The sequence below is a fragment of the Echinops telfairi genome, unplaced genomic scaffold (assembly GCF_000313985.2).
Source record: "Echinops telfairi isolate 266 unplaced genomic scaffold, ASM31398v2 ScPeMD7_2565;HRSCAF=3150, whole genome shotgun sequence".
Classification (NCBI taxonomy): domain Eukaryota; kingdom Metazoa; phylum Chordata; class Mammalia; order Afrosoricida; family Tenrecidae; genus Echinops; species Echinops telfairi.
The window spans coordinates 863,546-890,097 of NW_022106463.1; the positions used below are offsets into that span (position 1 = coordinate 863,546).

General features: G+C 45.1%; 1 protein-coding gene across 1 annotated transcript in view; it reads right to left on the reverse strand.

Moving 5' to 3' along the window:
* The window catches only part of CRYL1 (crystallin lambda 1), a 167,565-nt gene that overhangs the window by 8,784 nt on the left and 132,229 nt on the right, over positions 1-26,552 (reverse strand). Inside the window, exon 5 of the mRNA XM_030886613.2 lies at positions 21,392-21,586. Within this exon, the coding sequence (XP_030742473.2) occupies positions 21,392-21,586 (195 nt within the window). The remainder of the gene's footprint in view (positions 1-21,391; positions 21,587-26,552) is intronic.

Consider the following 26,552-nt stretch of genomic DNA (forward strand, 5'->3'; position numbering starts at 1 on the left):
CATGACCTCAATTCTACCTTACAAATCTGGCTAGACCAGAGCATGTACACTGGTACAGATAAGAGCTCACAATATAGGGAATCCAGGATAGACAAACCCCAGAGGACCAGTAATGAGAGTAGCAATACTAGGAGGGTAAGGAAGGGGGGAGGAGTAAGGGGGAATTGATCACAATGAATGACATATAACTCCCTCCCAGGAGGACGGACAACAGAAAAGTGGGTGAAGGGAGGCAATGGTAGGTGTAAGACATGAAAAAAAAAGTATTAAGGGTTCATGAGGGAGAGAGGGTGGGAGAGGAAGGAAAATGAAGAACGGATATCAAAGGCTCAAGTAGAAAGAAAATATTTTGAAAATGATGGCAACACATATATAAATGTGCTTGGCACAATGGATGTATGTATGGATTGTGATAAGAACTGTAAGAGCCCCCAATAAAATGATTTTAAAAAGAAAAAGGTGTACCTTAACGAAGCAATGGTATTTCCTATTGCCTCAAATGTATGTGAATGTTGGACATTGCATAAGGAAGAACGGAGAAGAACTGATGCATTTGAATTACGGTGCTGGCAAAGAATGTTGAAAGTACCGTAGACTGCCAAAAGAACAAACAAATCTGTCTTCGGAGAATCACATTAAAACACTCCTCAGAAGCAAGGATCTCAAACTTGGTCTCATGAACTTTGGACATGTTAACAGTAGAGACCAGTCTCAGGAAGAGGACATTATGTTTGGTTAAGTCTTAGAACAGCAAAACAGAGGAAGGTTCTCAACAAGATGAACTGACGCAGCACCTACAATAATGGACTGAAACGGTAAGAACAATTGTGAGGACGGCACAGGACTGGACAGTGTTGTCTTCTGTTGTGTTTATAGGGGTCACAATGAGTCAAAACAGACTAGATGGTACCTAACAGCAACAATAAATATATTTGATTTATATTTATATACATTTCTTAGCTCCTTACAAGCGTAAACTCCAAGGACAAGAACAAGGCAGGATTTAGTTTAGTATTCTCCAAAACAAGGGCTCATACCTTTAAGTACACAATAATTGATGAAAAATCCTCTACAGAGAATTATTTTTCATTTTCTGTAATCATTTCTCTTTGGGGGGGGCGGTTCCCCCGGCCCCAGAGACACGAGATGTGTCTCACGCACAGGGGAACCCACGTGGCCTAAGCGGGCGGCAGCCACCGGGTTCCCACTCCTGGCGACCACCGGGCCGGCGGATGCAGGCGGGCATGTCAAGGCTGCAGTTGGGGTCAATCATTTCATTTTCACCCTTAAAAAAAATAAATCGTTTTATTGGGGGCTCTTACAGCTTTTATAACAACCTGTACATCAATTGTATCAACTGCATTTGTACATGTTGCCATCATCATTTCCAAAATCTTTTCTCTCTACTGAAGCCCTTGGTATCAGCTCTTTTTTTCCCTCCGGTCCCCACCCTCCCATGCTCGAGAATCCTTCATAATTTAGAAATTATTTTTATTTTTATATTTTACACTGGCCTATAATGTATTCTTTGAGTTTTCACTTGTCCTGGAAGACTCTTACCTGTCCATCTATCTTGATAGACAGTGGTGGGATAGAGGATTCTTGGATTGGCACTGTTCTCTTTCAACTTTCGGGAAGATGTTATTTCATTCTCTCCTCCTCTTCATGGTATCTGCTGATAGGTCTGAGCATATTCTTACCTGAGTACCATTGTATATAACTGCCTTTTTTTCTCTAGCTGCTCTTATGAGTTTTCCCTTTCCTCAAAATTGGATAATTTAACTATTATGTGCCTTGGTGATTTCTTCCTGGGGTTTAGTCTATTGGTGTCCTTTCTGCTTCCTGTATGATTGTCTGATTCTCATTCATTAAATTGGGAGAGTTTTCTTCCAGGAATTCCCTCACTACTTTAACTATTAACTTCTTCATTGTGTCTTGTTTTGGTTTTCCTATTATCTGAATATTGTTCCTCTTCATAGCACCTGTCATTGATCTCGGGTTTTCTTCTGCCTCTTTGATTGTCTTGTCTTTCCTGTTTGTTGAAGTCTGCCCGGTTGTCCTCAAGATCACTGGTACGATTCTCCGCTTCTTCTAGTGTATTGGTGAGGTCTGTTATCTTGTTTCTTGCTTCTATTACTTCTCCCCTTAACTCTTATACTGTATTTCCCTTTGGTGCCTGGACTTCATCCTATTGATCATGGACTTCATCTCCTCAATCATTGTGTCCTTATTCTGTATTACTTCCCTCATATCCTGTACGACTCCAAGGAGCATTCTGAGAATTTCTTTTTGTGGCAGATCAACGTCTGCTTCTTCTATGAGTGTCATTAGGTTTAGGACTACTGCTGCCATTGCATTTGGTTTCTCTTCTTGTCAAGGTAGGTTGCTGTTTGCATGTTGTTTGGGTGGCACTCGGTGCCATATTCCCAAAAGACACAGGGCCTGAGATTTTTATCTGTGGGGCTGGTAAGAGTGATTGTGGAGCCTGCCTATTGCCTACTGCAGGTATCAGGCTACTACATGAGAGGTTCTGTGGCAGTTTGGTGGCTGGCAGCAGTGGGGGTGCTAGGAAGATGGCCTGTGGCTGGCAACTGTGGGCATGAATCAGGACCAGGCCAGGGCATGCCTACAGTGTGTCTGAGGCACTGGGCTGGGCTGGTCGGGACACCACTGGGTAGGGATGCACTGCAGAGTAGCTGCAAATCTGGACCAGAAACCAAGGGTTTGCAAGGTTCCTATGATGGGTAATCTTTGGGGTTGGTCGCTGCCTGGCAGAGAGTCAGTGGTGCTGCTGGAAAGCCCTGGTGTGGGGGTGGGCCAGCAGAGATGCTTCACATCTCACATTTTCTTAATTTGTTTATTTTTTTGCATGTCTTCATTTTAATTTTTCTCCTTCATGTCATCTTTTCTTGTCTCATTCTTTTTTGCTCATTCCTAACTGTGGGTCTTCTTATATCATGTGTGTGTTGCTTTACTTTTAACTGCACTTAATTCTGCCATTTTTCTTATGGAAATATTCTTTTTACCGTACCACCACCAGGTGTACAGACTTGCTGCTTAGGAATCTAGGCAAGGCTATACACAGTTCCTTCTGCCTCTCCCCAACTCACAGGGGCAGAACGGTGTTTAGTGTGTCATCGTCTCCACCAGGAGACAGCAGAAAGGTGGAGAGCTGGGAGCTGGAAATTGTTTTCTATTAGTCAGGTACCAGATCGTGGAACACAACAGTAACACTATGGCCCTTTTCAAAACCTGTGAGGGCCAGGTGAGGGGAGCGTTTGGCTTGTTTTTAGAATAACCTCCAGGAGAAGCAAAAGAGGAGACTAGAGGAAGTGAGTTCATCTCCATCTCCAATAGTTGGATGTGGTCAGTGGTAGAAAACGCTTGAGTTCCCTATCTCCAAAGCTATTCAATGGGGGGCTGGGCCAGAGTAATCCTGGTGTGTAAAGCATTTCGGGACTAGCATGGGGGTATCATACTTGCCCTTTTGAAAGCTTCTAACCCTGGAGTCCACACAAATGGCACAGAGAGCAATTGGTTACTAATTTTGAAGTTTAAATTAAGAACTATGATGACAGTTCATGGTATTTCTCATAAGAAACTAGTCCTATGAATTAGCTCCCTCCAGTTACATAAGCACATATATTTTGTTTGTTTGTTTTCTGTACTCTATGCCCTGATGGCATATTGATTATGTGCTGGGCTGTTAACCAGAAGGTCAGCCGTTTGAAACTACCAGGCAGCCCCACAGGAGAAAGATAGGGCTTTCTACTTCTGTAAAGAGTTATGTTACAGTCCTGGAAACACACAGGAGCAGTTCTACCATGCCCCATAGGGTCACTCTGAGTCAGCACCAACTCGATGGCAATGAGTTTTTGTATTATACTCTAAGCTAAGCATTTTATCTCCTTCCGACATTCTGAAACTAGCTCCAAAGCAAGGGTGAAAAAGAGCTAGTCAAATCATTCCTACTCATACAACCTTCCAGGTAGATGGTAAGGCAAATAAAAAATTTCAAGAAAAATAAATAAATAAATAAATAAAGCTGCTAACTAGCTCTCTATTGTGACTCAAAGCTTTGTGGTTAGTTTTGTAAGATGCTTGGCCTCCTGTCAATACCTGCAAGCTTTTTTGGAAGCAAGACACAAACATTCCTGCATAACTACATAGGCAAATTTTGCTAACCAGAACAGTTGATTGAATGACACATTTAACGAACGCAACAGGACACTGAATCATGACCATAAAACACCTAGCTTGTCAAGATCCCTCTGTGAGGACAAAAGGAAGCAGGCAGTCGGCCGCAGGAAGATGAGGAATTCAAGGCAGATGGATGTTGCTGGGAAGCAAGTCAGTGTGCACTGTTGGGAGCGACGTGCTGGCAGAGTCTTCTGAAAAGCATCCACGTCACATCGATCAAGGTGTGAACATGCTGCTCCTCTCTGACATTGCAATCCCCCTCTTGGGAAATTCAGTACAAAATGACTCCATAGGAAACAACCCTGGGGAGGGGTGGGGAGTGGGGGTAAATGGGAGATAGTGTCAAGAAGTCCAGGAAGGAAAAGAATGTTTGCAAACTGATTGTGGTAGCAATTATGCAATTCTGCTTGACATGATTAAACTATGGAATGATATGGTGTATGTATTAACTCCCAAGCGATAATTTTAAAAATATATGTAAAAGGAATAAAGAGGAAGCAACTCTGTGTACCAAGAGGCTGAATGGTGGGAAACTTGAAATCACCTTAAAATAACCCATAATCGGGGAAAGATGAAATTAGATTAAAAATAGCATCATGCAATACCAAGAAACCATTAAAATGAATAAGAACACATGGAAGGTCTTCTTAATATAAATAGACAGGATCACAGAATGCTCAAAGCGATTTTACCTGGGGAAAATGCAAGGGGTACTTTTCCTTTTGAATTTTCTTTAAAATAGCATTTTTAAACAAAAACAAAAAAATGAAATGGCCAGCCATCCCCCCTTCTACCCCCCATACCCACCCCCGGTGATTTTTCCTTTCTCTGCTGTGCTTGCACTGAGATAGACAGCAGTGCTACAGGATCTGAAATAAGAGGTCGGGGCCTTAAAAACAAGCCTAACAGCCAAGGGTCACCTACGCAAACAGGTTTCAGCAGAACTTGCAGACTACGAAGAAGGACGAGGCTGGGCACTTCAGAGGAAGTAGCCACTGAAAATCTTACAGCGAGCAGAGGAACACTGTCAGGCACCCAAACCGTCAAGAACGGGGCGGAATATTGTCAGAGTGCCGGGTGATGAGTCCCTCAGACAGAAGGCACTCAAAATACGGCTGAGGAAGTGCTGTCTTCTCAAAGCAGAGTCGACCGCAGTGTCGTGGATAGAGTGACGCCTTCAGGACCTTCATTTGTGGATGGAGTGTGACTCAAAATGAAAGGAAACAGATAAAAATGTCTATTGATAATTGGACCTTGGGGAATGTACGAAGTATGAATCTGGGGAAATTGGAAGTCATAAAAGATGAAATGGAATGCATAAAGATTAGTACACTAGGCTTTCGTGAGCTGAATTCGGCTGGTATTGATCATTTTGAATAGGATGGTCATATGATTTACCTTGTGTTAAACTGATAACCAAAAGGTCAGCTCTTTGAGCCCATCAGCTGCTTTCCCAGAGAAAGACGAGACTTTCTGTTCCCATAAAGATTTACAGCCTCAGAAATCCAGACATTCTGCTTTATCCTAGAGCAGTGGTTCTCAACCCTCCTCATGCCACGACCCTTTCATACAGCTCCTCATGCGGTGGTGACCGCCCCCACCCCAACCATAAAATTATTTTCGTTCCTACTTCATCACTGTCATTTTGCTACTGTTATGAATCGGGTGACCCCTGTGAAAGGGTCGTTCGACTCCCAAAGGGGTCGCGACCCACAGGTTGAGAACCACTGTTATGCTGAGTCATAACCGACTGCCTGGGGGTGAGTTGAAATGCTCCGCAGCCCCAAACGGATCTGTGAGCGTTCAAACTCCTCATTAAAACGAAAATGTTCCAGTCTTGTAAGATGAGACCTGTGCACAGAAACTCTTAAAAGGCAGAATTTTTCTTTTCAAAAAAAAAAAAGAATTTTTCTTTTCAAGAAGCGTGGTGTCGACCTTGCCTCTGAGGCATTAATATGACTTACCCACTGACATCTATGTATCAAAACGTGCTCACTGAATAATTTGAAGAAGGAAAGAAAGTAAGATGGAGGAAGAAATGACGCGTTTAAACTGCTGTGCTAGCGAAGAATATAGAATGCACCGTGGACCACTAGACTAATAAGCAGACGAGTCTGAGAAGGAATACAACTTAGAGCGCTCCTTAGAAGTACAGATGGGAGACGCTGACCCACTCACTTTGGACACTTCACCAGGAGGGTCAAAGCCCTGGAAGAGGGCATCGAGTTTGGGTCAGTGAAAACCAGGGAAATCCTTAGGGACAGACTGAAGCAATAGCTACACCACTGGCATCAAACAGCCAATGGTAGTTCATTCTGTTGTTAAGTTTGCCGTGAGACGAACTAACAGCAACTAACACTGACAGAGAGTTGAGAATCTACGGTTGCGCTCTTGGCTGTTCACCTAAGGATCAGTGATTTAAACCCACCAGCAGCTCCAAGATAAACATGGTAGCAGTCAGCTTCCATAGAGTACAGTCCTGGAAGCTGTGTGGGGCCGTTTTACTCTGTCTTATCATCACTATGAGTCAGAACCACCTCATTGGGGGTTTGTTTTGTTTTTCATACTGTGCCTGAAACTTGGAGTGAATGCATATAAGAGGGAGAAAGAAAAATCACAGAGGAGGCAAAGTATAGAAAAGTCTAGAAGAAAACATGAAGGAAGGGGAGCCACCCTGCTTTTCAGAGCTCAAGCCAAGGAAGCAAAGCAGCCAAGCACAAGATGCATCAGCTCTGGAAGGAAGTGAGGCGTAGAGCAGGGTGAATGGGGAAAGGCAGCTCAGGGAGAGTGCAGAAACTAGTGCTCCAGGTCTTCCCAACCAGGAGACTCCCTCAAGAGCTTTCCCTACTACAACGCCAAACTCGCTGCCATGGCTGACTCAGCAACCCTAGAGGACAGGCTGGCATTGCCCCCCACACATTTCTGGGACTGTAACTTGTTGAAGAAGTAGAAAGCCTCATTTTTCTCCCCCTGGAGCGGCTGGTGGTTTTAAACTACTGACCTTAACCTTGCAGTTATCAACCCGACACGCAACCATTAAGCTGCCAAGAGATCCTTATTTATTTTTAAAAAACAAAATAAAAAAAACACTAAACTTGTAATTTTTTTTAATTTGTAAAATGAATGAATGAATGAAATGGAGAAGGCGAGTTCTGGGGTTTTTCTTGGCTCTTATCCCGTGACTCTGGTTGCCAAGGGCACAGACAGGGTTCACATGTACAGTGTCATATTTGACCCAACCCCAACTTGTTCCTAATGGACACACGCCAGCTTAGCCACCCCTTGAAGCTTGGTTTGAAAGTTACATATTAAAAACTCTCAATGAAATGATCGTGTCCTTAAAGACACTCCTCAGAAAAAGCTATAGCCGTCTCCAGGTCCTGGGATGGTGTCCTTCCCATATATTGTGTGAGACTAAGACTTCCTGGGGATTCATATTGACCTAATCCTTAAAGTCTGGGTGGTGAGATGGTTACATGCTTGGCTGTTGACCCATGAGTTGGTGGTTCAAACCCAATAGCAACTCCATGGGAGAAAAGCACTAGCAGCTGATCCTGTAAAGACTGTAGCCAAAGAAACCCTCATGGGCAGTTCTACTCTGTTCTATAGAACTGTTCTGAGCCAAAATCAACTCCATGGCACACAACAATTTTTGGAGAGCTAGATCCACCATAAAAAGGGGTTGTAAAATGATTGCAATGATTGACACAGAAGCACACACACACACACACACACACACCCAAGGGGACCAACAACCGAAACTATGGGTGAAGGGAAACAGTGGTCGGTGTGAGATATGAAAATAATAATTTATTATTTATCAAGGGGTCACCAGTGGGGAGGGGAGAATGGAGGGATAAAAGTGAAGCTGATACCAAGGGTTCAAATAGAAAGTAAATGTTTAGAAAATAATGATGGTAACATATGTACAAATATGCTTGATACAATTGATATATGGATTCTTATAAGAGTTGTTAGAGTCCCCCCAAAATGATCCTTTAATTTTAAAAAAGGGGGGTTTATAAAAGGAGAGAAGAAATACAAGAATGGGCCACCTCCATGTTGAGTGGTTATGTGTTAGGTTGCTAGCCTCCAAGGTCAGCAGTTTGAAACGACCAGTTTCTCCAAAGGAAAACGTTGAGGCTTTCTGTTCTCATAAGGATTTACTGTCACAGAAATCCACAGGGCAGTTCTAGTCTGTCCTACAAGGTCACCAGGTGACAGAATCGACTGCACGGCAGTGAGTGTGGTTTTTTAAAATGTGTTTGTTTGTTTGGGGGTGGGATGTCACAATAGCACACAATGGAAATATAAGTGAATTTTTTAGTGCTAGGCCTTGCTTTCGTGGCAATCCTCTAATATGGTCGGAGTACCTAATACCCAATATGCTTATCCAGACCAATTTCCCTTTCAGTAGGCAACCCTGCAATCCTTAAAGGCATTGGCTCTACATCCGAATTAAAGTTTAACAGCTCACAATGGTGAAAGTGACTTATACACCAGAACAGAATGCCTCCAATGCTCAGTGCTGACGGGCAAGATGGCACCCACACTCCTCTCACAAGTTCAATGATAATGAACCTGAAATGCCTGCTCAGCAGGAAGGAAGTCCTCTGTCCTCTGTCCTCTGTTCCTCCTTGAGGGATCCGGTCTGGTCCAACGGGCTGGGACTGATCCCAGCTCAGGAAGTCAAGTGGGCAGACTGTGATGGATGAGGGAAAGTGTGTGAACAGAGGACTTGGAAGGCGCTGCTGCTGTTAGATGCCTGCTAGACCACACGGTGGATGAGCTAAGGTTTCCTAATGCGGTTCTCATAGGATAACCCTTGCTACCCTGGGAGAATGAACAGATTCATTGTTGTGATGGGAAAAACTTCCTCAGTAGAACCTTCCTGGTCTTTTCCTCACCAATACAGGTTCAACTTTTTAAAACTTTCTTCGTAATATGCCCTTGTGCTTGACCGGTGTTGTTTGATAAAACCTATCAAGATTACTCCTGCTGGGGTCACAAAACGCAGTTGCCACAACTTCTGAGCCGACCACTGTGCCTTGAATTCATCTTTGAGGTCTTCTTGGTCTTCCATAACATGCTTGGTCCATCTAGAAATTACTGCATTGTGTGGGGCAGCATTCCCAATAAACTTGTTGCAAAGCTTCAATTATTTGGAAAGTTCATTACCTGAGTTTTCTGCAAAATTTTATAACGGTCCTGAGAACCCTAAGTCATTTGCTTCTGAGGTACCTTTTTAAAGGCACCCTAATGAGCCTCAGACAAGTGTATTGTTGAGAGAACTTATCTGAGGCAATGCACTGGCCACAGAGACATTGTTTAAACATATTTTGTTTGGAGTGAGCTGAAACTTGCTAGTACTTTTTTACTTATCCACATATTTCAACCATTGGAAGCTTATTATTATCTTATGCTCCGTTAAAAATAAAAAGGCTGCCCATTAATCTAAGATACCTTCATTGTATTATGTATCCCAGTTTCAGATGTGTTAAAATATGACTAGTTAAAGGCTAAAGTTTATGCTGGAATTGATGAAATACAATATCTAAAGACGTTGTGCCAAGGCCTCACCAAGGAGTCACTGAAGCCAAACCTTCTCTGTACCATGCATACACATCTCCTGGGGATCTGATTAAAATGTTTTTCTGACTCAGGGTGGTTGGGGTGGGGCCTGAGATTCCCCATTGTTAACCACTCCCAGGGCCCATGACCACAAGGTAGGCAGTGAGGAAGTAAGCCGGTAAGCTCAGCGCCACCTTCAGTAGAGAGAGCTGTTACATACACACATGGTGGATATTAGGGGTCATCCAACTGATTGTGGCTCACAGTGACCCTTTTTACAACCCAAGAAACGTTGCCCAGTCCTGATCCACCCTCACCATCACTCCCCTAGTTGAGCCCATGGTTGCTGGCAGTGTGTCAACATCTCTTTAAGGGGCTTCCTCTTTTCCATGGACACTCTGCTGGGTAGGATGTCCTTCTCCAGGGACTGGTCCCTCCCGATGACATGGCCAAAGTACATGAGATGAAGTCTCACCACCCTTTCCTCTCAGAAGCATTCCAGCTACGCTTCTTTTAAGACTGGTCTGTTCATTCTTCTGGCAGCCCATGGTATATTGAATCTCCGTGACCAAACCATGATCCAAAGCATCAGTTCGTCTCTCCTCTTCCTTATTCGTCGTCCAGCTCTCACCCGCGTATGAGATGGTTGCAAACCCAGGCCTCGGCTCAGGTGCCCCTCAGCCCTCAAGGCAACAGCTCTGCTTGTTAACACTTTAAGAAGTCTTTTGCAACAAAATTTCCCAATGCAATAATCATACATAGTTTGATTACCTGACTGCTGGTAATTATCTGACAGGGCATTGATTGTGGAGCCAAGTAAAATAAAATCCTAGATAATGTTTTTTCCTATTTATCTTGATGTTGCTGTCGGTCCACTTGTGCATATTTTTATTTCTTTATATCGAGGTGTAATCCAAAGGGAGGTTGTCGTATTTGTTCTTTACCAATCAGTGTGCTTCAAGTTCTACTGGCTTTCATCAAACAAGGTTGCACATCGAAGGTTGATGAGCCTAATGCCTCCAATCCCTGTGCCATGTTCTTCATACAGTTTAGAAAATCCCCATCATTCTCATTTTATAATTTATAACACTCACCGAACAATGATTACGTGCCAAGACATCATCCTATATAAGCTTCATGTTTATATAGACCACAATTCCCATTACTGTTGGGTCAATTTGAAGTCAGTAGCCCTTTAGGGCAGAGTGGAACTGCCCCATAGAGTTTCTAAAGCTTTAGTGACTGTCACATCTTTCTTCCTCAGCACAGCTGGTGGGTCTGAACTACCGGCCCTTCGGTCAAGCGCTTAACCACTGTATCACCAGGATTCTCCTGGTTTGACATGCTGCCCATTATCTTTTCATTACATTTCTCTGAGGTCTCCTTCATCTCTATAGCCCCACTGAATTCTCATAATACACCCTAAGAAGTGAGTCCCACCCACCATCTCTTAAGAGATGGTGAAGCGCAGAGGGCTGGAGGTCACCTACCCAGGGGAAGCTCTTCACCAGTCAGAGGGATGTTGCCGGGACCATGGCATTACTCTGGGGTACTTTCCCACTTTGTAGAGGAAAAACAGAAGTAGAAACCAATTTTCCTCTAATGCAGTGGTTCTCAATCTTCCTAATGCCACGACCCTGTAATACTACAGTTCCTCATTTTCTGGTGACCCCCCAACCATACCATGATTATCGTTGCTACTTTATCACTGTCAGTTTGCTACTGTTATGAATCAGGTGGCCCCTGTGAAAGAGTCGTTTGATCCCCAAAGGGGTCGCGACCCACAGGTTGAAAACCGCTTTCTAATGGTTTTAGGGATGCATTATGTGAAAGTATCTGAAGATCAGGGGGAAGGGCTTTGAAAGGCTCTACAAGCCGAAGTCCACATGAGGAGTGGGCTACCTTCAATGGGTGGTGGTGGTAAGATTCCTGACCCCCGTGTTCCCTTCCCATAACTTTCTATCCCGAGAACACTCTGACTGGGTTTATGTGCACACAAAAGTGCCATTTGGTAATGTTGCTACATGGTCCTTCAGGTACACTTTATTAACTGAAACCACCTCTCGGAAGAGTTGACAGTCAACTGAAATAAAGCTCCAGGACAAAATTCCGGGACCCCAGGGTCCTGTCTATGTTCCACAGACCACATACACTGACTGATGAAGCAAGAGACCGAGAAGTGAACGCTCAAAGCTCAGGGCCCTATGAGAAGCAAACAGGAAGGATGGGTAAGGTCTAGGCTATGACTTTAGAAGGTAAGACTTTTGGGAAGGATGGAAAAAATCTGAGGCAAGCATTTTTCTAAGCTCATCACCACCAACACATTCGGGCAGGCAGAGAAGTTGCTGATGGCTTTATGAGTCACTGATGCTCACCTCCACCTACCATCACTTGATGGTGAAAGAATTTATGGGCAGTACAAACACAGGTATTGTCTGGTTAAGAGTGTATCATCACTGCACAACTTCCCTTATGGTGCTACAAATGCCTTAAGACTCTTGGCATAAAAACATATTCTTGGCAAACAGGATTCTCTCACGAACTGACCTTGTCCCTGGGCAAGGGAAATACATGCTACTAAGTGCTACCATGAGTCCTCTGCCTAGCATTGCCGAGTCCATGGGGGGCTGCTCAATTTGGAAGCCCAAGTGGAAGGAAATAAATGCATTGAGCGCCTGTGAGTTGATATACTAGAAGCCAGCTTCTTCATTCTTTGGAATCTTTGGGTGGCCATTCCGATCACCCTTCTGTGTAGGAACAGACACTCAAACAGGTGATGACAGTGTGTTAGGGCTACGATGGAATAAACACAAGTTGCTTCTGACTCCTAGCACTTTCTCTCTGACCTAGAAACCGTGACTGCCCCTTGGCTTTCCCCTTACCATGCACATAGTGACCGTGCTTGCATAGGAACCCTCTGCCACTCCCTTCCTCCACCTTGCTTCGACTTCCCTTTGGTGCTTGCCTCCAAGGACTAAAATATCCCGTCTAGAGCTAGTGAGTGAGATGGAAAGTAAGAGAAAACCAATGAAATAAAAACCAGGTTCTTCCACTTCATTCTATTAAATTAGCATTCCATGATGCACACCTTCCTGACACGATCGCTGAAGACAAATGTGTGCATAAGCAAATGTGGTGAAGACAGCTGATGCTGCCCGGCTATCAAAAGATAAAGTGTCTGGGGTCTTAAAGGCTTGCAGGTAAATAATCAGCCATCTAGCTCAGAAGCAACAAAGCCCACATGGAAGAAGCACACCAGCCTGTGTGATCACCAGGTGTCAAAGGAACCAGGTATCAGACATCAAAGAACAAAAAAATCATATCATTGTAAATGAGTGGGGGGGGTGCAGAGTGGAGACCCAAAGTCCATCTGTAGGTAACGGGACACCCCCTTACAGAAGGGCCGTGGGGAGGAGACAAGCCAGTCAGTATGCAGTGTAGCAACAATGAAACATACTACTCTTCTCTAATTCTTAAATGCTTCCTCCCCACCACTAACATGATCCCAATTCTATCTTACAAATCCGGCTAGACCAGAGGATGTACACTGGTACAGATAGGAACCGGAAACACAGGAAATCCAGGACAGATGTTCCCTTCAGCACCCTTCAGTGGTGAGAGTGGCGATACCAGAGGGTGGAGGAAAGGTGGGGTAGAAAAGGGGAACTGATTACAAGGATTTACATATAGCCTCCTCCTTGGGGGACGAACAACAGAAAAGTAGGTGAAGGGAGACATCGGACAGTGTAAGACATGACAAAATAATAATAATTTATAAATTATGAAGGGTTCGTGAGGGAGGGGGGAACGGGGAGGAAAGGGGGAAAATGAGGAGTTGATACCAAAGGCTTAAGTGGAGTGCAAATGTTTTCAGAATGATAAAGGCAAGGAATGTAAAAATGTGCTTGACACAATGGATGTATGTATGGATTGTGATAAGAGTTGTATGAGCCCCCAATAAGATGATTTTTTTAAAAAAAGAAAAGGTGATTCTTCAAGAAGTAAATAAAAGCGATAACCCCCTGGGCAAGACAGAAAGGAGATTCAAATAAACACAAACCATTAACTTCCGGAATGCAAAGGGACTAAGAGGGTGCTAATGATTCACTAGAGAGGACCCCTGGTGTCAGAGTGGTTACAGGATGGGCTGCTAAGTTTGAACTTACCAGCTGCTCCTTTGATGGAGAAAGATGGGGCTTTCTACTCTCATAAAGAATGATGGTCTTGGAAACTCATGGGGGGCAGTACTGGCCTGTCCTACAGGGCCATTATGAATTGGCATCCACTCAATGGCAGTGAGTGAGTAATGACTCATTTTGCCAGCATACACTTATATCTAAGAAGAAACAGGCCACTTTCTAGAAAACTACCAACCACCAAAACTCAACCACAATGAAACAGACAGCCGGAATAGTCCCATGATCATGAAACAGATTTAATTTGTCATTTCAAAGTTCCCCAAAAGAACTCTCCAGGCCCAGATAGTTTCTTTTTTTTTTTTTTTCAAGTACTGAATTATTTCTTTTATTTATTTATTTATTTATTTTAACATTTTCTTAGGGGCTCATACAACTGTTATCCCAATCCATACACACATCAATTGTGTAAAGCGCATTTGTACATCGTTTCTCAAAACATTTTCTCTCCATTTAAACCCCCAACATTAGGTCCTCATTTTTCCCCTCCCTCCCCGCTCCCCCCTCCCGCATGAGCCCTTGATAGTTTATAAATGGGTATTTTGTCATTTCTTGCCCTGTCCGACATCTCCCTTCATCCACTTTTTGGTTGTCTGTCCCCCAGGGAGGAGGTCACACACAGTTCCATGTAATCGGTTCCCTCTTCCCTACCCATTCTCCCTTTACCCTCCCTGTTTTGCCACTCACACCACTGGTCCTATAGGGCTCATCCATCCTGGATTCCCTGTATTTTCAGTTCCTATCTGTACCAGTGTACCTCCTCTGGTCTAGCCAGTCTTGCAAGATAGAATTCGAGTCATGGTAGTGGGAGCGGGGAGGAAACCTTTAGGAACTAGAGGAAGGTTGTATTTCTCATCATTGTTACATCGCACCCTGACTGGCTCATCTCCTCCCCTAGACCCCTCTGCAAGGGGATCTCCAGTGCAGGCCCAGATAGTTTCAATGGACAATTCTACCAAACCTTTTATGAAGTCCATATTACCTTGATACCCAAATCAGACAAACTATTTTTTAAAAGGGAGAGAAAACTATAGACCAATATATCTTATGAACTCATATACAGAAATCCCCCACGAAATATTAGCAAATTGAATGTTCCAACATATAAAAAGAATTCTATACACATGGCCAGGTAGGATTTACCTGACATAGGTGGGCAAGGCAGGCTCAGCCTCAGAAAATCAGTGGATCACGATGACGGATGTCATCGACAGAACCAAGCCCACTGCCATTGAGTTGACCTCCAACTGATAATAACCCCTGCATAGGGCTTCTGGGGCTGTAAATCTTTACAGGGGCAGATAGCCTCATCTTTCTCCCTGTGTGTGGCTGGTGCGTGTGAATTGCCGACCTTGAAGTTAGCAGTCCAACGCTTACCCGACAGCACCACTAGGGTTCCAAGGTGTGAACAGCAAAGCATGGTCCTTTTGCCCATGCCACCCTGTGTCAAGGCGCAGTCCTGGCTGGGGTGGAATTCAAAGCCAGAATCACTGCGGGCCCAACTCCAGTTCACCACCTGGGTTAAGGCACATGCCCACCACCTTGAGTGTCTACAGGCCCACTGACACCCAGAGAGTCTTCAGCACCCTCCCTTTGCCTTTCCAAAACTGAGAGCCCACCAGCCCCGAGCCAGGGTCAACGGGCATGCCAAATTGCAGCTTACTCTGTAGATCCAGCATGTAAGAAAACAGATATACTCATGGTGAGACCAAACAAGGGGCCACGCCCCCTGGCCTGGCCCAGAGAAGAAGACTGTGAAACTCTCTCTCCCCCTGCCAGGAAGGCTAAGTGCTAAGGGGCTTCTGGCCACGTGGCATGTCATTTGGAAAATGAACCTTTGCAAGGTCCTGTGATCCTTCTTTACTTTTTACTGTTACACTTCCTCCAACTCAGCTCCTTTTGGTATTCTTGTTGTTAGGTGGCGTCCAGTCAGTCAACCCACGGCGACCCCAAATACAGTAGGCTGAAACACGGCCTGGTGCTGCGCCGCCCTCGCAGGTGGTCGTGTTTGAGCTCACTGTAGCAATCCCTGTGTTAATCCATCTCATGGAGGGTCTTCTGCTTTACCAAAGTCATGTCCTTTCCCAAGAACTGTTCTCTTTGAATAACATGCTCAACGTACATGCGATGAAGTCTTACCATCCTCACTTCTAAGAAGCATTCTGGCTGTATTTATACCAAGACAGATTTGTTTCAATATTTTTGGACAGCACCACAGTTCAAATGTAGCAATTCTCCTGTGGCCTGCCTTATATTCATTGTCCAATGTTTACATGCATATACGGCGATTGAAAATATCATGGCTTGGGTCAGGCTCATCTTAGTCCTCAAAGTAACATCCTTGCTCTTCCAACACTTTAAAGAGGTTCTTGTGCAGATTTCTCCAATACAATATATCATTTGATTTCTTGACTGCTTCTTCCATGAGCAATGATTTTGAATTCATTTAAGATGAAACATCGGCAACTTCAACCTTTTCTCAAGATGTTGATGTTATCATGATGTTATCTGTTGGTCCAGTTGTGAGGATTTGGGCTTTCTGTACATTGAGTTGTAAACCATACTGAAGGCTGCGGCCTTGGCTTTCATCAGCAAGTGCCTTAAGTCCTCCTCACTTTCAGCAAGCAGGGTTGTGTCATCTGAGTATCCCAGATTGTCAATAAGCCTTCCTCCAGTCCTGATACCCAATTCTTCTTCAGATAGTCTAGCTTCTCTGATTATTTGTTCAGCCTACAGATTGAATGAGTACGGAGAGAGGATACAACCCGTGCACGCTTTTCATGATTTTAAACCATGAAGTATTTCCTTGTTCTGTTCCCACAACTGCCTCTTGATCCATATATAGGTTCTACATGAGCACAGTGAAATGTTCTGGGATTCCCATGCTTCTCAAGGTATCCATGATTTCCATAGTTTGTTATGATTCACCACAGTGGAAAGCCTTTGCATAGTCCATAAAGCACATGTAAACATTTTTCTGGCTTCATCTGCTTTCAGCCAAGATCCATCTGATGTTAGAAATGATATGCCTCTTGCCAAGATTTTTTTCTGAATATGGCTTGAAGGGGCAACTGTTCCCTGTTAAAGTAGTACTGTAATTATTGCTGAAAAGCTTAGTTGTGTGTGACACCGATGATACTGTTCACTAATTTCTGCATTCTGTGGTATCACCATTCACTAGAATGGGCACAAATACGGATCTCTTTCAGTCAGTTGGCCAGGTAGCTGTTTCTTCCAGTTTCTTGGTATAGTTGAGTAAGTACTTGTGTTAGTCTGGGTAGACTAGAGAAACAAATCCATGGACACACATATGTGTATAAGACAGAGATTTATATACAAGAGCAATTGAACATTGAGAAAACATCCCAGCCCAGTTCAGATCAAGTCCCTAAGTCTGCTATTAGCCCATATGTCTGATACCCATCCTCTTCAGACTCATGAAACACATGCAATGATGCTGAATGTTGAAGATCACAGGCCAGTGGATAGAAAGTCTTTGGATCCAGTGGCATTGGAAACATCTCTGCTCTGGCAGGGGTCTCTGCATGAGGTTGGGTCCATGTGTCTTATCAGCTGCTATGACTCCCAGGGTGTGAGCTGAGAGTCTCCCACCTCCAAGAAGGAAATACCAGATTTCCCAGAATTCTCAGGAGAAGGCTATGCTCATACAGAAGCCTCCTTGGCTATGATCCAATTGACAGACTAGACTGACTCTACCCCTTCACTCGTAATCCTCTCAAATGGACAATTATATAACTACCACAGTACTTCCAATGCTTTATCAGTCTGCTGAAACATTTCAATGAGTATTCTATCAATTCCTGGAGCCTTGTTTTCCACCAATGTCTTCAGTGCCGTTTGGACTTCTTCCTTCGGTACCATTGATTCTTGATCATAAATTCTACCTCTTAAAATGATTGAACATCAACCAATTCTTTTTGATAGGACGGAATAGGGGACCCATCTCTGAAGGATTAGTATTGACACCCTTAATGCATAGCTTCTTTATATTCAAGTTGTTTTAAGAGTTCGAGGGTAGAGAGATGGGACGGATGACCACCAGAGAACAAACTTGGGAAGAACTCCTCAGCTACTGTCGGGAAGGTTTCACTAGTGGGGGAAATAGTTTGCACCCCTGGACGCAAGAAAACCAATGTAAAAGCTAAGTACACCAAAGTTTCTTCAAGTGAGAGATCAGCAGTAAATGCAAACAAACGTCCCTTTATTCTTGACTTGCCATTTCTGTGCACCTCCTACTCCCTGGCACAAGCCAAGTCTTCCCAGCCTGTGTGTCAACCCAGCCTGCCAAACCTCTTACCTTGCTCACCTCTCGGGGCCCTGCATGGATAGCAGACCTTGTGGGGAACTTGGTGACGACATTCGCGGTACCCAAGCAACACTTTTGCCATTTTTTTCCTGTTTTCTCCTCTCCTTCCCCCTGCTCCACCATGTGGCAGATATGCTCACACAATAACACTACCAAAAGAGTAGGAATCTCCACTCACAAGAATGTTTATTTTTAAATTTTCTTTTCTTTCATTTCTGTATTTTTAATCTATTATAAATCTATTTAAACCTATTATAATAATATAGAATTTTTCATCTATTATAGGTACTGCTTGGCCATGGAAGGAGTCCCCTCCCTGGAGATAAAATACTTTACATCTGCTCCCACCCTGTGGCTCACTCCCAACCAGTCAGAAGTACCTGCCAAAGTTCCTCACTGTCTGGAAGTTGTCTTTATTTGTCAATATGAATGATCTTCTTGGCTTTCAGCAGGGCAGTTCTTTGGGCTCTAGTCATGTTTTCCTAGCCATCACATTACGAGAGCTGTCCCTAGATAAATTTTAGCATTTGGTCCCTATGGAGGCTCCGTGTAGAGGTCACCACTGATAACTACAGTGCTCATGCCTGTGTGGGCGGACACTGGACAGATTTTCCGTGGAGCTCAGCAATGTGGACAGGCAGGTGATGGCACCTGCTCAGGCTGCTGCTAACAACAGTCTACATGAGACCAGGCAGAAGGAGCCCAGGAGAGCGTCCAGAGCAGTCAGCTTTCTCTCGGCTCTATCCAGGCGTGGTCACTATGGGAGGCCTTGGCAGTTCTTCCCAGCTTAGCTCTCCCAAAGTGGGGTAAGTTTCAGTTTCTGGTCAAAACAGAGTGAAGTCTGTGCATCTGTAATCCTTTCTACTAATGAAGAAATGCATGTAACCCAAACCGAACCAACGGCCATGGAGTAGATTCCAACTCATAGCAACTCTACATAAGGTTTCCAAGACTCAAAATCAACTAGTCTCATCTTTCTCCCCAGGAGCAGTCAGTGGGTTTGAATAATCAACCTTGCAGTTAGCAGCCCAGGGCTTAACTCACAGCACCACCAGGGCTCCCTCTTGTATTTAGCAAACCAAAATCAAACTTACTGCCATCAAGCAATTCCAACTTAGGCCACCCTATGGACCAAGGTAGAATGCCCTTGTGGATTTCCAACACTGTAACTTTTTTTTAAGTTTTATTGGCACTTTATCCACATATCCTGCAATTCAATAGTTCAACCACATCAAGAAGAGTTGTAAAATCTTTACCACAACCTTAGAACATTTCTTTTTCCCTTACTCATTGCTATTCATGTATATTTTTTTCCATTTGGCAAAAATATACACAGCAAAGCATTCAACAACTTCTATATTTATAAACCAGTGCCATTGATTAGACTCTTCATGTTGTACAACCATTATTGCTATTGACTGCAACTTATTACGAAAGTAGAAAGCCTTTTTCTCCCAAGGAGTGACTGACTGGTAGTTTCGAACTACTGACCTTGTGGTTAAGCGCTGCCCAACGCGTAACCACTGTACTGCAAGAGCGTTAAGCAGATTTGTATCTGAGGATGTTGTGGAGATGTGCCACTGAGGCAAATGCACATGGCAGTCCACTTAAAAGATTAGCCTTAGAAGGATCAGACAAGGAAGTTGGAGGTTCCGGGTACATCTACCTGGTTCTTTGGGGACTGCTAGGAAGTGAACATAGAATACACAAGGAAGGTAGGCCTGGGCCAGCTTCCTGGTTCTTGTCTTAGGGATCGGGTTAGTATGCATCCAGGCAAGTCAAGGCAAGGGACGATGGCCTATTTCCAAATACAGATAATTCAAGCACAAGCACTACCCTCCTCCCTCCTGTCACCAGGTTTCTGCAGTATGGGTGTGGGCAGTGGGTCCTACTTCCCCCAGACAATGCTGGGGATGCAGAGAGCAAGTGCAGAAGCCCAATTTGCCTGACCTTAGTTACTCTACTGCTCACCCTACTGCCCTGCAGGTCCCAGGTAAAGGGGTCCTTGTCCAGATGGGGACGTGATGGACAGAGCTAAACAATTTCATAACTCACACATAAAACCCTTTAATGAAAGGACAAGGTTAAATATGTGTATATACAGGTAAGCCCTGACTTATGATGCATTCAAGTTCCAAGGAACTGCCATTACTGCCATCGTCGTATTGTTTTCTTTTGTACACATTATTAGTAATATATACCAGAGTGTTGTGGTGTGTAGTTTGCTGGTGTTAGTATCATTCTTGTGCCAACCCCTAAAGAAAGATCAAAGATTAGATTTATAAAGATGTTGATAATAAAAGGCAATAATAAAATATTTTAAAACCTTACACCCCAAACGAAGCCTTCAATTGACATCAAAACTGACTTACAATAGAGTCCTTGGATGGAACTCCCGTAAGTCTAGATATATGAGGGAGGTTCACGAAGTTTATAGAAAAACGAAATGAAGAGATAATGGGGTTTTTCCATGAACTTTTGGAATCTCCCTCTTAATTCCCACTTCAGACAGGCATATTAGTAATAAGTTTAACAAGTTTAATGTTTGTGCATTCTTTGTACTGTGTCTTCCTCAAGATTTTAAAGAAAGTTTGTTTCCTTTGGGGGAGATATACTCACTTTACTAAAAATAAAACCTTGTTTGTGCCTTTTGAAAAATTTTAAAACCTTTTGAAAAATTCTAACACTATGGTGGGGGAGGGCAGGGGGAGATGATGAACCTGAAACTATGGGAAACCGCAATTAGTCACGAATAGATAATTATGCAGTCATGATACCAAAAGGCATGAATGAGGGAGGTCTGTCATCATGTCCTAAGATCAAAGGACTTGCCGGAGCACAATTTCTGAAACATAAAACGTATTGCTATGTTACTTTTTTTTCCTTTCCACTGTTCTTGAGAGAAAGGTTTGTCATTTGTCTCCTGAAGAGAGGAAGAAATACTAGTGCTTTCTGACTTGTTCTACAGGGGAGCTTTAAGAAGTTTGTGGGAAAATTCCATTATCTTTTCATTCCATTTTCCACCACCTCTGGAAGCACCTCGCCTGCCTTTCCTCAGCCTGCCGACAGGAGAGAAGAAGAAAAGTAGCACACGTACGTCCACAAGCCTCCAGGCCTCGCTGATGACCGCGTACTGGAGGCGGTTCAGGGCAAAGCCGTCGATCTCCTTCAGGATTCGGACCGGAGACTGCCCGATCTTCTTCATCAGGGCGTATGTTCTGTCCACGGTGGCAGGGTCTGTTTCCGGGTGTGGAACCAGTTCAACCAACGGCACATAGTAGGGTGGGTTGACCTTGTAAAAGGGAGAGAGGAAAGGAAGGAGTCAAGAAGATAGCTCTGGAAGTGTGGGGTGTTTTCCTGATCATGGATGGTCAGAGGGGAAGAATTCACCTCTGGAAAGGAATGAGCGCTTCAAATTTAGCACCCAGACTGGAAACCTGAAGGGGAGCGGGGGTGAACTTACAAAGGACAGAGAACAAGAGAGTATTTGAGCACAAAGCATTGTGGGTTTGCTCCAACAACAACAAAATCATAGCCGCACGTGTGATTGAAATTTGGAGGTGCTGGTGACTACCCTGAGAAGGTTATGGAAAAGCTCCACACCCCTGATCTACAACCTTCTTCCCTAGCAGAGGATGTCGCCACTGCCGTTTGTTTCCATGTTTCTCACCCATTCCGCCCCACAACCTCTAGAACCAGTTCTTTGCACATTCAGTAGCTGTAGGTTCCTGCCGTTCTATCAGTGGGAACATTTCTTGACAGCAGCCAACGAAAATGGGACGTTTCTGCAGCCTTTTCATAGTTGCCGCAAACACCTGCTCCCATCCCCTCCTCTCCCTCTCGAAAGAGGTCTATGAGCACCAAGGATCGTACAACATTAAAGCTCTCAGCAGCATCCATATCAAGACACGGGTCTGAGACGGAAAGGTGTCCTCCCTGGAGCAATTCTTTCCAAAAGCAAGCAGTCCTCATGGAAAGGTGTGCCCTGCCAAGAACAGCCTAGAGTCTTCCAACAGACCAGCCACTGGAAAACCCCGTGAGGCAGCTACGCTCTGAAGCAGAATCGGTTTGATGGTGCTTGGTCGTCATTCTTGTCAGAAGCCCTCTCTGAATTTAACTTGGGACTCTGCTTTTCTTTGTTTGCACTGAGAAACTCTATCCTTGATTATCTCTCCACAGAGAAAGCCCCAAGGAATAGAGGGCTCGGCAGAACCTAACTAGCTTCCCAGTGAGTCAGTGTTTGGTGAAATTAAGTCTGGTCACGTCCCCTGCAGCCCAAAGCCCAGTGATGGTTCCTCGGATGCCCACCGTGAAAGGCTGGACACATGCTACCTTTGTGGGCCTCCATCACTCGTCGGCATGTCCGCAGACGAACCACGTGCTCACACCTGAGAAGCACCAGCTGAGACCTTGTTGGGAAAGGATCTTTGGATGTCTCCGAGCTTAGGTGGCAGTCACTCTGGTTAGCTCCTCAGACAAGGATGTCAACCTTGTGTCAGATTCAAAGAAGGTTATTCTTAGTGATGATGGCCGTCTCATTGAGCCAGTTCTGCTTATAACCCAGCGCCATCGAGTCTGAGTCGGTGCCGATTCCTAGCAACCCCCGCGCCCCCCCACCCCCACGTGTTTCTGAGGCTGTGTTTACAGGAGTAGAAAGCCCCAGCAGCTGGTGGTTTCAAACTGCCAACCTTGCAGGTCGCAGCCCACTAACAGTCCACCACCAACCGGGGCTCCTTAATTCTCACAGGAGCCCAAATAGGTCAGAGTAGAACCGCTGCATTGGGATTCCCAGGGTTTTCCCAAGGAGATCACCAGGCCTTTCTTCTGATAGCCTCTGGCTGGACTTGATCCCCCCAACCTTTCAGAGAGCAGCGGAGCACTTAACCATTTGCACAGTCCAGGTGGCGGACAGTAATGATGCTGTTGCTATGGGTCGAGTGGATCGACGAGTGGACTCTGGCTCAGGGCGACCCCAAGTGTGCGGAACCGAACTAGTCCGTGGAGCTTTCGAGACTCTGACCTTTTGAGAGTCCATTCTGACTTGCCCCTGGGTGAGGACTGATCAGGTCTTCCTCTGCCGAACGGTTTTCCTTGTGAAAGGAGAGGAGGTTGGTGACCGAAGTTAAGTGACATGATGAAAATGTTAAGAACAGCTAAACTGTCCGGCCTCCTCCCGAGACAAGACACCTGCCCCTTCTGCGGCATGTGGGGGGAAGGCTGGGGCGCCCCCGCTCAGCAGCAGAGAAACAGACCGCGGGCCGCCCGGGACCCCGCAGCATGGTGCTGGCTGCGCTGCGTGGGGGTACAAGGGGGGCTTGTGTGGCTGGGAGGTTCACAGTGCTTTCTCTCATCCAGCGCCGTGAAAGGCTGGGGCCATGTGATGACCCCGATAGGACAGCGCCCGCACAGAGGCCCCATTGAGCTGCTCCACCGCGGATCAAATGGAGCCAAGCGGCCAGAGGAAAGGCAGGCCAGACTGGCCTCCTCCCAGAAGACAGCTGCACAATTTACAGTTCATTCACACCAATGGCTCCCGGGGGAGGGGAGACGGGCCCTGGGTCCTCCATCCCAGCACGTGGTTGAAACCCTTCCCCCTGGTCCCGGTGGCGTGGTGAGTTCTAAACCACCAGCTGCTGCGAGGGAGAAAGATGAGGCTTCTGACCTCAAGAGTTAGGCTTGGAAACCCACAGGGGGCAGCTCCCACTCTGTCCTATAGGGTCACTATAAATCGGAATTGTTTGGTTGGTTGTTTGTTTTGTTCTGTTGGGGGTCGGGGAGAGAGGTTCTTCCTGGGGCCGACACAGCAGCGCGCACGTAAAAAACAAAGGGCGCTTCTGGTTTACCTGGGGCGGTTAGTGCTTAAAGGTCAGTCCCCAGCACGGTGGCCAGAGCAGGCTGGCAGAGAGATGGACAGAGTGCCCTCAGGCCCACAGGAGGACAGGCTCTGGAACCAGCAGGCTTGTGCGTGTGTACAAAGGGACTTGTGGGCACACACTCCGCCCTGCCAATACCAAAGGCAGAAATAAGACACTTAAAGCTACTGCCCAGCCAAACAGGGAGACAGCAGTGCTGGCGCAAGCTGGTGGGTGCTGGCAGCAGCTCTGGGAAGCTGCACGGTTCAGAGAATCCTTCCATCCCGGCTGTGGGCTGTGGGTCTGGGTCAGCAGGGAGGCTGGACCCAGGCTGGCCTCTTCCATAGGGCAGCCATGTGAGGCTGCAGTCGAACCAAGAGATGACTCGATTGGCTGAAAGAGTTCACCAGCAACTCTGTCAGATCATCAAGCCACCCCACAGAAAATGGGGAAGAATGGGCGGTGGGGTGGGGTGGATTAAAATGCACGGAGACTGTAGAAAATGACCTTCTCTTTATTGATGTGAGTCACACCAGAGATGGACCAGTGTTTCATTCTGCATAGGGTCAATGACCCCTAACACCACCACCACCAACAACAACAACAGATTGCAATGTAAATTCATCTTTGAGATAATCATCAGTCAACTCCCAACCATTGTCAAATTGCCATGCCCTCCCTGGTGGTTTCTTGGTTGCAGTTGGGCTTCTAATCACAAATTCAAAACCGCCAGCCCCTCCTTTCTACTTCCATAGAGAGTTAGCCTGGGAACCTCACAGAGACAGTTCTACCCTATCCTGCAAGGTTACTACTGTGAGTAGGTATTGACTCCATGACAGTGAATTTGGTTTGGGTTTTTATGTTCCGGTAAAGAGCCCTGATGGGATAGTGGGTTACATACTGGGCTGCTAACTGCTAGGTCGGTAGTTCAAACCCAGTAGTCTCTCTGCAGGAGAAACATGAGGCTATCTGTTCCCTTAAAATAACAAGTCTGTGTCCTTATGCATCATCTATTGGTAGGCCACCTGTCTGAGGCATGCGCTTGGTATGAGAAAGAAGAAAATGGGTAGTATGTAATCTCAGACAGTGTATCATTGAAGAGACTTGGGAAAGTCTTATCAAAGGACTTAGGAGGTGTTTTCTGAACAAGTTGGGTTAGTTTTAAAATTAATTTTTAAACTAACCTGAAAGTAAAAATGCCGTTGGGAACCAGAAACTTTCAAGCAAGGGCCACTAGTGCTTTGTTCACTGAAGTGATCACGTGTCAAGGGATTCCTGGTCTCGGAGTCATTCTCATAGATGCCCAATCCTGTGCCACCCTCACAATTGTTATGTTTGAGCCCACTGCTGCAGCCACTGCGTCAATCTATCTTGTCAAAGGTCTTCCTCTTTTTCGCTGATATTTTACCAAGCACAATATCCTAAGAATAGCGGCGTGGGACCACACTCTCCTTTCTAATCTTATTCCGCATAATTTAATGCCCTTTTTTCAGCATGAACTGGAAGAATGCTAGAAAGGGAAAGTGGCCAACTGGGGAGTGATAATAGCAAGACTTTCCTCCTACTTAACCAGGGAATAATCTCTCCTGATAACATGCCCTAAGTATGTTAGATGAAGCGTCACCATCCTTGCCTCCCCTCCCAGGAGCACGCTGGTGGTACTGCTTCCAAGACAGATTTGTTTGCTCTTTTAGTAGTCTATAGTGTTTCAATCTTCTTGACCAGCATCGTAACACGAATGCATTCATTCTTCTGTGCACTCTCTTATTCAATGTCCAACTTTCACATGCACAGTAAGGGATGGAAAATAGCATGGCTTGGGACAGGTGCATCTCAGTCCTCAAAATGGCATCCTTGTTCTTTAACACTTTAAAGAGGTCATGTGTAGATTTGCCCACTGCAATATACCATTTGATTTCTTGACTGCTGTTTCCATGAGCATTGATTGTGGATTAAAGTAAGATGAGATTCTTAACAATTTCCATCTTTTCTTCATTTATTTTGATGTTATCTATTGGTCCAATGGTGAGGGCATTGGTTTTCTGTGCACTGATTTGTGCTTCGTCCTAAAGGGTGCAGTCCTTGATCTTCATCGGCGAGTGCGTCAAGTCTGCTTTGCTTCCAACAAGCCAAGTGGTGTCATCTGCATAGCACAGGTGGTTCACACATCTTCCTCCAAACCTGATGCTGCCTTCTTCTTCATATACTCCGGCTTCTCTGATCTGCTCAGCATAATGATTGCGTAAGTGTGGTGAGAGGTTACAACCCTGATTCATACTTTTCTTGACTTTAAACCATGTAGCATTCTCTTGTTCTGTTCTCACAGCTACCTCTCAATACATGTACAGGTTCTACATGAGTACAATTGAACATTGTGTGGGGGGTACCAGGTCCCACAATCAAATG